Source organism: Anabrus simplex, chromosome 6 (assembly GCF_040414725.1).
Source record: "Anabrus simplex isolate iqAnaSimp1 chromosome 6, ASM4041472v1, whole genome shotgun sequence".
Lineage (NCBI taxonomy): Eukaryota > Metazoa > Arthropoda > Insecta > Orthoptera > Tettigoniidae > Anabrus > Anabrus simplex.
The window spans coordinates 318,990,752-319,004,003 of record NC_090270.1 but is presented as its reverse complement, the minus strand read 5'-3'; the positions used below and the strand labels follow the sequence as shown (position 1 = coordinate 319,004,003).

The following is a 13,252-nucleotide window of genomic DNA, read 5'->3' as shown; positions in this document are numbered from 1 at the left end:
TTTCTCTTATTATTTTCTTATAAAGTGAGTGATAATTTGTAGCAGTTGAGTGTAGATAGACTTAGTTTCTAAGATGTTTCTCATGTGATTTAGCTCGAATTTAAGCGGTAAATGATAGATATATTATTGAATGCGATAGGATGGAGATGTTCATCAATAATTGTCGCGTGCAGTCCCTACCATTTCTCTGAATTCACATTAATCCTAGCCAAGAAGAAAAATTAGATATTTTTCTTATGAAAAGAAATACCCTGAGATTATACCAAGCTGTCGTGAAAATTACAGCTGTGTTGTACCTGGACGCAGGAAGGGCGCATATGTTATTTAATGTTATAATTATTCCTGCAATATTGTCTTTGTCTGTTATACATATGTTTTAGTTATCACATAATCTATTTAATTTTTATTTGGCCGTAGTATCACTTTATCTTGTCAATTTATTTCTTATATTCAGTCAGTGTCATCAGATTATTATTATTGTTATTATTATTATTATTATTATTATTATTATTATTATTATTATTATTATTATTATTATTATTATTAACAGTGAGGAACCTTCAGAATATCTGCAATATGACACACATCCAAAAAATAGGATACCTTTAGAAAAGGTTACACCGCCCGTTTATAATGAAGTACGAGCAGCAATTGATTCCCTTAAAAATTATAAAGCACCGGGAGAGAACCAAATCGTCGCAGAGGTATGGAAAAATGCTAATGACCAAACCGTTCATAATCTACATAAACATCTTATAGATATTTGGAATACTGCTACAATGCCTGAAGAGTGGAATATGGCAATAATTCAACCATTGCATAAAAAGGGCGATAGATCTGATCCAAATAATTATCGGGGAGTATCATTATTGGATATTACATATAAGATTTTATCTAAGATTATCTATAACAGAATACAGGGACATCTTGACTGTCATTTTAAAATGATTCACGATGTATACTATCATACACCTTTTGAAAATCAACAAACGCAGTAACTAAATTTTTGTTTCTAGATCTATGAATCACTGTTTAATGTCCTTCAGAAATTTGGTCTACATTCCAAACTTATTAGCCTGATTGGTATGACTCTTAAGAATACTCAATCTAAAGTTAGATTCAGAAATGAGTTATCTAAATCATTTGCAATTACAACAGGCCTCCGCCAGGGAGATGGACTTTCGCCATTATTGTTCAATTGTGTATTGGAAAAGGTCATGCGAGAGTGGACTAAGGTATGTCCTCCAAAAGTCAAAATTGGAAAAAATATCAAACTAAATTGCTTGGCATTCGCGGATGATCTTGCGATACTGGCAAATGGTTTCAAAGAGGCTAAAGTTCAATTGGAAGAACTTGCAAATGTAGCGAAAAAAGTTGGATTGCAAATTTCGTATGATAAAACAAAAATAATGCCTACTTTCAGAACTCTAAATTCAGAGCTATTATTAAATAATAATAAACGAATTGAAACTGTAAGTACATTTAAATATTTCGGTGAAAATCTCACTTGGAATTGCAATGAAAAACCATCAATAGAGAGCAGAATATATAAACTGAAGCAGGCACAACGGATAACTTGGCCTACATACAAAAAGAAATGTCTTTCGATTAATGCTAAATTTAGGCATTATAACTCTGTTATTAAACCAGAAGCAACTTATGCTTGTGAAACATTATTTAAACTCAATACTAGATCAACAACAGAACGCTTACAACGAGTTGATCGAAGGATACTCAGGACGATCATAAACAAGAAACATCAGGTGGATGGACAGTGGAGATTGTTGCCGAATGAGGTTATCTATCGGGAAAGTGAGCCTATCACAGACACGATGAGAAAAAGAAGAATTGCCTTTTTTTGTCATAATTTCGACTAAGTGATAACAGAGTTTTAAAACAATTATTTAATTACTTTTGGAATAGTAAATCAAAAAACAATTGGTTTAAAGAAGTTCAAAGTGATTTGGAGGAGTTGAATATTACCATGCAAACCATAGAAAACAGAGGCGAGAAAAGTATTTTGAAGAATAAATGCATCAGGCTTCCTCTGACCACTGTACAGAGGAAACAATATGTTATAACGGATGCGGAGAGGGCAGCCAGGTCAACCAGACTCAAGACTTTTTGGGAGAAGAAAAGGAAGACAAATTTGTTGTAGTCAGATTTAAGTGCTCCAATGTGGGCGTAAACTCTGTAAATAAATAAATAAATAAATATTATTATTATTATTATTATTATTATTATTATTATTATTATTACTACTACTACTACTAAATTTCAGCTAAAAATATCGTGGTGCTGGTCAGTGAAAAATGGACCATTTGGGGAGGGGGAAGAGATGGCAGCATAACCCTGTCAGAGTAAAATGTCAGGAACTGCCACTGATATTCATTCATTCATTTATTTATTTATTATGCCTCTGCAGGTGGCGAAGTTAGGGCTCTTGGCCCTCTCTGACACTTAACCACTGTAGTAATATATCATTGGGAGCAGAGTTTGAGTACGTAATATTATACAGTAAGTAATAACCTACACAAAAATACATTACACTTTTCTAACTCACATTCATTCGATCTTCCAGTCATACAAGTTAGTCAGCTGCATTCAGCAGGTAGTCTCAGCAAGCAGTCTTAAATTTAAGTAATAAGGTGGAATTTTTGACACTGACAGGCAGAGAATTCCAAAGTCTAGAACCCGCCACAACAAAGGAATTGTTGTACATAGAGAATCGGTGAACAGGGATAGAGAGGGAGGAACCAGAGAGACTATTACTGCTGTGAAAGGAGGACAAATACTTAAACTGGGATGAAATGTATAGTGGTCTGTCTTCAGAGAGCAATCTGTATATCTGTATCAGTATGTGATACATTCATCATTTGTCAGGTTTCAGCCATGAAATAGTGTGAGAGTATGGGGTGACGAGTATCATAACCCAGACTGTACAGGATGTCCGAGAAGTCCCCATACCCCTAGTTTCATACATTTCATATTATTATTTTGTTATATTATGGCATGGACAATTGAGTTTGTATAATTGGGGAATTCAATAGTTGTTTTATTGGTATTGGTATCCCTGCTGCTAGCGTTATTGTCAGTCTCATTTCAGTTGTTAAGTCACGGCGGACGTGAGCGGACACAGCTACACTGTTGAGGAGTGATTAGTGGTGTGTGTGTGGGTGGACGAACAAGCACATATGAGGCAAACAATGACAGTGATAATGAGTGCATTTAGAGATTGCTTTGGCAAACCCCCACCTCGTAAAGTTACTCTGCTTGATTGGGAGAAACGTGCGTTTGCTTCAGGCAGTGTCAAAGACAGGCCACGTAGTGGACGTAAGAAGATACGGGAAGAAATGTGTGCCGCCGTTGCTCAATCAATTAAGCAGTCTCCATTGAAATCCATTCGCAAAAGAGCAGCTGAACTTCAAGTACCGTGGTCAACAATGCATGACCCCATTAAAAGAGATTTGAAAATGAAAGGATTTAGGCCGATGCATGTGAATGAATTATCTGACAATGACATGGAGCAACGAGTTGCAGCCTGCCGTGCTTTGTTGGAACAATTCCAAATGCCGTGTCTCGCTCAAGAGTGTTATTTTCTTATGAATGTGCGATATATCGTAGTTCACATATGAGGAATGTGGTTTTCTGGTCTAAGGAAAATCCTCATTATGTGCAAAAGTTGGAAAGGAACGCCCCCTTCCCTCATGTAATGGTATGGGCCGGGATATCATCACGTCACTTGTGCGGACCGTATTTTTTTGATGTAAATGGAAAATCTTATTTGCATATGTTACAATCTTGGTTAATACCTCAGCTTCAAGACAAGGGAATCATGGGTCATGTGTGGTTACAGCAGGATGGGGCTCCAGCACATTTTGCTATTCAGGTGCGTGAGTTCCTTGATGAACAATTTCAAGGCCGCTGGATTGGCCGTGGCTCACTAACATCTCCAGCCCCGTTGAAATGGCCACCACAAAGTCCGGACCTTACCATGCCAGACAACTCATTATGGGGAATAATCAAGTCCCATGCGGCTCAACGTCGGTACACGACTAATGAAGAATTGCGCCAAAGTGTGGAGGAAGCCTTTCGTTCCATAACTCTTGAGATGCTCCGCAAGATGTCAATGAGGACTTGGAGACAGATCGAACTCTGTAAGGCATGATGGTGCACATACAGATTCCCTGGATTCATAGTTTTTATATGTAAGTAATCCACTATAATATGAAACATATGAAACTAGGGGTACGGGGACTTCTCGGACACTCTGTATATAAATCTAAGACAACAATTACGCGCTAGCTGATGTTTCGAGGTCTGCTCTTTTGCTTTGTCTACCAGAAAAGCAGAGGAAGTCCTAGGAAATCTAACCAAAAGAAAGCTGAAATTGCAAAATGGTTAGGTTTACTAGCACACACTGAACCATCATAAGGAAAAAACGAGATATAAGTGAACAGGTAGAAAAATGTGGGATGTCTGCAAAGAAGAGAAAAAATGAGGAAGGAATTGAGGTATTCCGATATGGAAGCAGTCTTCCTTTCCTCGTATCAGCAAGCTCAGGCACTGAAAATGGATTAATTTCCTGGTTTAAGGAGTGTCACAGTCTGGTGTATAAAAAGCTCCCCGGCAAGATTGCTGCAGTTGATGATACCTTCGTGACATTCTTAAAACATCCTTGGTCAGGCTAAGTAACTCAGATGGTTGAAGTGCTGGGCTTCTGACCTTCTGACCTGACCCCAACTTGAAAGGTTCGATCCTGGCTCAGTCCAGTGGTATTTGTAGGTGCTGAAATAGGTCACCCTTGTGTTGGTAAATTGGCATGTAAAAGAACTCCTGCGGGACAAAATTCTGGCACCTCAGTGTCTCCAAAAACCACTGTATTATTGTTATAATTGCTTTCTTTTTTCCTTTCCCTCCAAGAAATGTGATTATTTCATTTTTGTTTGTGCTCATTCCGTGTTCTTTGCACTTGTTTTGTTCTCTAAGCATTTTGTAGAGGGCCTCGGTGTTCTTAGCTACTGTATTACTGCCATCTGCAGACAATACATTTAATTCTCGTACCTCTAACGTCGACTCCTCTCTTTCCATTCAAGCAGTTGGCAAGCGTTGGCGACAAGCAAGAACCCTGTCTAACTTCTCTCCCTAGTCTGATTTCTTCCATTAATTCTCCTCCTATCCTCATTATTGCTGCTCGGTTCTAATACAATTCCTTGATCAGCCTTCTCTCTCCATTCAAGTCTCTGCTTCTTAAGCATTTTCATGAGCTTATCCCACCTCACACTGTCTAACACCTTCTCTAAGTTTATAACGAATACATATGTACCTTTCTCCTATATCACTCAGTAAACCTATGGCATCCCTCGTGCCTACCTCATGCTGAGATCCATATTGCTATTCTCCAATATAATTCTCCATTCATCTATAAGTCCTCTTACCGAGCTCGATAGCTGCAGTCGCTTAAGTGCGGCCAGTATCCAGTATTCGGGAGATAGTAGGTTCGAATCCCACTGTCGGCAGCCCTCGTTTTCCGTGGTTTCCCATTTTCACACCAGGCAAATGCTGGGGCTGTACCTTAATTAAGGCCACGCCTATCTGTGTTGGTGCGACGTAAAGCAACTAGCAAAAAAAAAAAAAAATTCCTCTTAACAGTATTTTGGCTGCATGAGGATTTTTTATTATGGACACTCGAGTTTAGGCTTTAATTACGAATGAACCGGTAAGCCTATTGCAAAGTGAGTTATACCAATATTTTCCTTGTTTAATTCTGCATTAGAGTATATAAGACACATTGTTTTTGAAGTTCATTAAACCTTTTTATTTGCAGTTGTAGTAAATATTGTCCACGTTTTTGGCTTCTTCTCTATGAAGTGCTCAATTAGGAATATATACAGAGAAAACTACTTATCTGATGGTAATGAAATGTTTATATGTTATAACCACATGTATTTTTAGTGTAGTACTCAAGTTGAAATTTTTTTTCAAGCACCCCGAAAAAGTTCTTATCATTTTTCTAAAGCAACTCCTCCTCAGCCCAGGATAAACATACAGCAGGAAACTTGGGCTTGTTTTGAAGCACTCAGTCATGGTTATCAGGAACTACAACCACTGTAACCGTATCGGGTGGTACCGAATTTATGAATAATAATATCGAAGGGAGGTTTTGTGCACCCCGGTCCGTGCGATTAACAGCAGATGCGGTGAAGAAATCGGGCACAGTGTTGCCGTGTACACTCGCCCCAGGCATGTGTGAAATGGAATGTCCATCACCTTGGTTGAACTTGCATTGACTTTGAATGCTATTTGTTTCTTTTGAAGTGAGGAGGGAAAAGAAGTTCCCTGTGTAGCAGAAAGTGGCAGATTGTCTTAGACTATCGCTGTCGCTCATGCAGGGAGTAGGAGCCATTTCAAAAGAAAATGATGGAATTACATCATCCAGGTCAAGAAAGAAGCAGTGTATGAGACCAGGGCATCCGAAAAATCCATCCCGATGATTTTACTTTGGGCACAATACGAAGAAACATACACAATTTTTATATGAATAAGGTATTCCCCACAATTAAAAGCCTCCATATGGAACTTTTAGAAAAGATGGCAGATTTTCCTGACATGTTAATTTCTACGCTTTTGATAGTAGTTAAAAGCTTGTGATTCCAATTCAAAAAACTCAACAGAAAACCAGTGCTAATGGAATCTGTAATAGTTGCTGCATCCCGACTTAAGAGCACAGGGCTCCAAGATCTTCTTTACAGTCGAGACCTGGTGTGGACAGAACCATACTATGAAATATGGATGGCAAGAAAACGTGGTTGATGCTTTAGAAAATAACTTCAAAAACTATAATCTGTACAGAGGGAACATTCAGCAAATTTATGGAGGCATGGAGGGTTCAAAACACTGTCTGAAGCTGGGAAATGCATCATAATTTCACACATCGGAAGTGAAGAAGGATTTCTTGATGGTGCAGAACTTTGTTTTATTGGCAAGAAAGGGAGTGGTGATTACCACAATGAGATGAACTCGACTCATTATGAAGAAGGTTTCACAAAAGTCCTGATTTTATTGCCTCAAAGGTCGGCTATCGTTATAGATCAAGCTCCATACCATACAATGGTCAATCCTTCAACTAAAAACCTGAACATGTCATGGCTGAAACCCGAAATTATATCTTGGTTAACATCAAAGAATATTTCACTACCACCTGAAGTTGACAATTATAACAAATTAACTAAATCAGAGCTGATTGTTTTTGCCAGGCCTTAATTTCAAACACCAGTAAAGACGATGGAACAATTGACTAAATGGCTTTGACCACATAGATGTACAGCTTGTTTAGTTACCAGTGACCCATTGCAAGTTTAATCAAATCGAGCTCATTTGGGCTTACATAAAAGGAAAAATAGCAACAAAAAAAAAATATGGCTAACACATTAGAAAATGGTAGAGGTATGAACGCAATTAACGCTTTAAGCCATGAAGCCTTATGTACCATGACTCCTGAACTCTGAAAACAATGTATTAAACACGCTAAGAAAACTGAATACCACTACTAGGAGAAAGATGGACTGTCTGAAAATGTCCCTTATTTCGAGCCAGTCATAATCAACATTAATGACAGCAGCATCGATTCATCGGAACACTGTGATTTTCAGACAAGGAAAATTGACAGAATTAAATATTGTAGCCTAAATAAATGTAAATACTAATGTAAACATCCCTTGTAAAAATTGTACAGTGAGCTATTTCTAAATCAGGAAGCCAACCATTTTTAGCCAGCCACTGAAGGTCCAAAGCCATTATCAGAAATGTTGATGGGAAATGGAATTTATATGAGGAATTAAAATTAAAATTAAACGAAAAGCCGAGTTCGTTGCGCGCGTGATTACTACTGAATGCGGTAACACAGTGCCCGATTTCACCACCCGGTCTGCTGTTAATCACACGGTCCGACGTGAACAAAACCTCTTTTCAATATTACTCTCCATAAATTCAGTACCACACAATATGGTTACAATGACTGTAGTTTCTGATAACCATGACTGACTGCTTCAAAACAAGCCCAAGTTTCTTCTTGTATGTTTATCCTTGGCTGAGAAAGAGGTGCTTTAGAAAAATGATAAGAACTTTTTTTGGGGGATGGTTGAAAAAAATTGTAACTTGAACATTGCACTACAAATACATGTGGTTATAACATATAAACATTTCATTACCATCAGACAAGTAGTTTTCCCTGTATAAATTCCTAAGTGAGCGCTTCCTAAGGAAGAAGCCAAAAACCCAGACAATATTTACTACAACCGCAAATAAATTTAATGACCTTCAAGAACAATGTGTCTTATATACCCTAATGCAGAATTAAACAAGGAAAATATTGGTATAACTCACTTTGCAACAGACTTATCAGTTCGTTTGTAATTAAAGCCTAAACCCGACAGTAGTAACCTGTTTTCTTCACATTCCTTAGTATTCTTACTTTTTCAAAGTCTTTTGGCCATTTTCCTTTTAAGTAAAATGCAAGTGCAGTATTTTTAATACCCATTTTGTCCTTAACCTGACATCTGAAGCACAAACGTGGATTATAACATCCAGAGAGGAAAGTGGAATCCAGAGACTGGAAAAAGAAGTTTCAAAGAAGCATGCTGGGAAAAACAAGAAAGGATCATAAAAAACATGAAGACTAGGGAAGACTAGGAATTTTGAAGCTACAGGACACAACAGAGAACAGTAAAATAAAGTTTGTTCAGTAACATTAATAGGAGAGAAACAATAAGAATGCCATGGCCAATGCTGGAACGGAAGAAGACTGGAAATATTTTTTTTCCTAGTGGTTTAAAATCATACTAACACATCAAAGGTTTTCAATGACACAAGGATGGGAGAGGCTCAGGGAGTTCAGAGGGGAATGGTGAAAGAACAGGTAGAAATGGAAGTCAATTATTCACTACCCCACCTAAAAGGGAGTTATATACTGGGTTCAAACGGAGAGGAAGGAGAATAACACAGAAGCAATATATTTTCTCTTGTCTCAACTGCATGACTGAGTTAATAACAAAAAAAATATCAGTCCTTTTGTTATCAGCAAGGAATTATAAAAATTACTGTCATCTTAATAATGAACATATAGAATATTAATGTAACTAAATGTCAGCAGAAGTCAGCGCTTACTGAATTAACAAATAAAGCATGTCTGAGAACAAACCTTGTCACTCAAATCCCTATCAACGTATGTAAGGATGTCTCGTACAATCTCGGCAAAGAATGCATCCTTCGTTGCAACATAAGCAGTAGAATACGCCACAGCCAATTGTGCCTGGTCATACAACATCTTCTCAAAATGAGGAACATGCCACCTGTCATCTGTAGAATACCTTGCAAACCCCTGTAAGCACATAAAAATAATAAGCAATATTAATAGACAACATACTTTTCATATCATTAGAACTTGACTGATGACTTTATTTTAATCTGACAACAACAACAAAATTATGAAATAATTGTTAATGAACATGAGTTAACACCCAATAGGGAGTTAGATGATGCCTCTGAGTTATCAATCTCTAGCCCACCTGGTGCCCATAATCGTTAACGCATGAAATCTGTAAGGTCTGATACTGCGGCTAGTCTGTTCTCCAGTAATTTTGGCTGAAAGGGTAGGAGAGGTGGTGGTACACAATTTCTAATCGCTAAATTGTGTGCCAAAAGCCTTTTTTTACTATTTCTTTTATGATACACCGACACAAATAGGTCTTACGGTGACAATGTGATAGGAAAGGTCTAGGAGTGGGAAGGAAGCGAGCGTGGCCTTACAATACAGCCCCAGCATTCACCTGGTGTGAAAATGGGAAACCACGGAAAACCATATTCAGGGCTGCCAAAAGTGGGATTCGAACCCACTGTCTCCGGGATGCAAGCTCACAGCTGTGCGCCCCAAAATGCACGGCCAAATCGCCCCGTGCCAAAAACCTGGATTCAATTCCAAACCTCTCCACAGTGTTCATATTGAGTAAGAGTATATTATGAAACTGACAATGGTAATTTGTTCGTCGAATGGTAAAGTGAAGCCTTGAACAGACCCCTAGGTGGAGTGGGATATAAGCCGACACTAAGTTCCACCCTATCCGTAATGCATCATCATCATCATCATCATCATCATCATCATCATCATCATCATCATCATCATCTTACACCCAGACACGCAGATCACCTAGGGGCATCGAAAACAAAGACCTGCACCAGGCGAGCGGAACATGTCCTCGGACAATCCTGGCACTAAAAGTCGAACACTAAAAATAAATATCAATCACTATTGGAATATAAATTATTTTTTCTGAAAGATTTGGTTTTTTAACCCTACAGTAATTATGCTACTTTATCTGATGGGAGTAATCACTCTGGACTGTCACTCGACAAGAAAAAGAAAGCCTCAAAATTTGTGTCTTTTCTAGAGTTAAATTGTTCAGAAGCAATAGAGAGTACTTCTATTAAATGAAATTGCTCAATTACAGAGAAGCATACATCTTACACTACATGAATCACCATGAGTATTTCTACTCATTGCTGAGTAGCATGACTTCACATCTTAGCTCTCTTAACATCACAGCGTTGACGAGATCTTCATTCCTTCTCTGCCTAAACTCTTCTTTCTCTGTTTTCAATGGTCCCCAAAATTTTCCCCAGAATTTAATTTTCTTTATTTTATTTTTTTCCTGTATCTCTTCTATTTCTTTACAATCATAATTTGCATCACTGCTTTACTTGGCCATCATAATTTGCATCACTGCTTTACTTGGCCATAATCTCGCTCACCATCCTGCCAATAGACTTACCAAATGGCAACACTTACAAAAGATGACACAACACTCTTGGCAGAAATAGTATAAGGAATACCTTCATACTCTTGAATGACACAAGTGGTCTGATGGGTATACTAATCTCTGCCCTGGAGACCTTGTATTCATTAAAGATGACAACATATCATTGGAGAAGAGGTATTGTTAATGTGGTGTATCATGGTGATGATAGTCTCATCAGAGTTGCCACAGTAAAAAAACAATCTAAGGTGTGACTAAACATCCTGTCAAATTGTGTGTACTTCCAGAATCAGAAGGCAAGTTTTAGATCTTTGAGAACTATCTGTATAAATGAAAGTTGATAATTACTCACTTGTTTTTGTTTGTTCTAAAAGTGGCAACGCGCCTTTTGGTGGGTACATTAAGAAGGAAGCCATACTTTTCTGTGTCGACTCAGTTGAACGTAAATTAAAAGGGGTAAAAAATATACACTTGTGTATACAGGGTGAACAAAAAATGCCGCGCGTGGAGGTCAGCATGTAGTTCCTTGACGAAATTCACGACAAAAGTTTATCTTGCAAAACCTAGTCCGACTAATAGGTTTAACAGAAATGCAGGTTAAGAAACAAGGGTCTGGCAATGGTGTAACAGCGTGCAGCATGGCCAAGCACAGGTCGCATGAACTTGCCACTCTGACGGAGCTGTCTCATTAGCTCAGTGAGACGAGCAAATGCCGTAAATGCCGGTTGTGCAGACACACCGATGTTCGAGCCACGTTCGCGCCAATTTTTTTTTCAGTTAATGTATCAAATTGTATCCAATGTACACCTCCACTATGCAATACACTATGTTCTGTCTTACCATTACAGTTACCTTTATTTAAACATTCAAACATAAGATGAATTCTTACACACGTAAACGACCACTTTGTTTCATCCATGGCACAAATAAAGCCAATACATACAACATAATAATGGATACATTAACATCGTCTCTATCCAATGCGGTACGAGGAAACACAACACAATACAGTACAGTACAGTACAGTAGGTAGGCTACACTGGATTGCCCATTATGCTACGCACAATAATTCCATAGCGGACGTGTGACGTCCTCTGTTATCTTCACAGAGCCGGTACGCACACTTACGAGCAACGTTCACGTCACAGCAGATGTTCAAAACGACCACCTTGCATTTGCAAACACTTCGCCACTCGCTGCAGCATACTTTGCTGGACCATACGCAACAGACCTGCATCCACCACTGCCGATGCAGCATGCACGCGGAAGTTCCTTCAATTTCTCCTTACTTCCACAGCCATTTCTAACTCTATCTCTTTCCAATCTGCACCTCCTTCTTAGTCTCTTTATTTCTCTATTATAAGAAGGTGGGTCTTTACCATTCCTTACCACCTTTAAAGGTACAAACCTGTTTTCACATTCCTCAACAATTGCTTTAAACCCATCCCAGAGTCTGTTTACATTTTTATTTACCGTTTTCCACCAATCATGGTTACCTTTTAAAAACTGCCTCATGCCTGCTTTATCAGCCATATGGTACTGTCTAATAGTCCTACTTTTAAGACCTTCCTTTCTATCACATTTATTAACTACGACAAAAACAGCTTCATGATCACTAATACCATCTATTACTCAGTTTCTTTATAGAGCTCATCTGGTTTTATTAGCACCACATCCAGCATATTTTTCCCTCTAGTTGGTTCCATCACTTTCTGAATCAGCTGTTCTTCCCATATTAGCTTATTTGCCATCTGTTGGTCATGCTTCCTGTCGTTTGCATTTCCTTCCCAATTGACAACTGGTAAATTCAGATCTCCCGCTACAATCACATTCCTTTCCATGTCATTTCCCACATAGCTGAATATCTTATCAAATAATTCTGAATCCATGTCAATGCTACCCTTTTCCGGTCTGTACACTCCAAAGATATCAAGTTGCCTAGTATCTCCCGAAATGAGCCTTACACCTAGAATTTCATGTTGTCGTCTTTAATTTTTTCGTAGCTTACAAATTCTTCTTTCAACAGAATCAATACACCCCTTCCCACCATTCCTATCCTATCTCTACAATACACACTCCAGTTCCGTGAGAAAATTTCTGCACCCATTATACAGGGTGAACTTTAATAAAACTGACAAACTGCAGGGACTGATTCCTGACTGTAAACGGAGGAAAAAATGTCCTATGAACATGTGTCCGGAAATGGACGGTGTGCGTGCAACGACAACAAATAGTCCCGGAACACAGTACATAGCTGAACTCCATCCCCGTCACAGCAGATGTTCAAAGTGGCCTCCATGGGCTGCAATGCACACGTTCAGATGTCGTATCATGGATTGCCTCACTCCTTCGCACGTTCCGGCCTCTCGCCGAATAGCGTCACAGGCGCCGTGAACACGCTGTTGAAGGGTCTGCACATCAGGAACTGGTTCAGCATACGC

General features: G+C 38.6%; 1 protein-coding gene across 4 annotated transcripts in view; it reads right to left on the bottom strand.

The window, feature by feature from the left end:
- The window catches only part of LOC136876530 (spermatogenesis-associated protein 20), a 496,029-nt gene that overhangs the window by 392,585 nt on the left and 90,192 nt on the right, over nucleotides 1-13,252 (bottom strand). For all 4 annotated transcript variants that reach the window (XM_067150561.2, XM_067150558.2, XM_067150559.2 and 1 more), the window contains exon 6: nucleotides 9,200-9,379. In XM_067150561.2, the coding sequence (XP_067006662.1) occupies nucleotides 9,200-9,379 (180 nt within the window). The remainder of the gene's footprint in view (nucleotides 1-9,199; nucleotides 9,380-13,252) is intronic.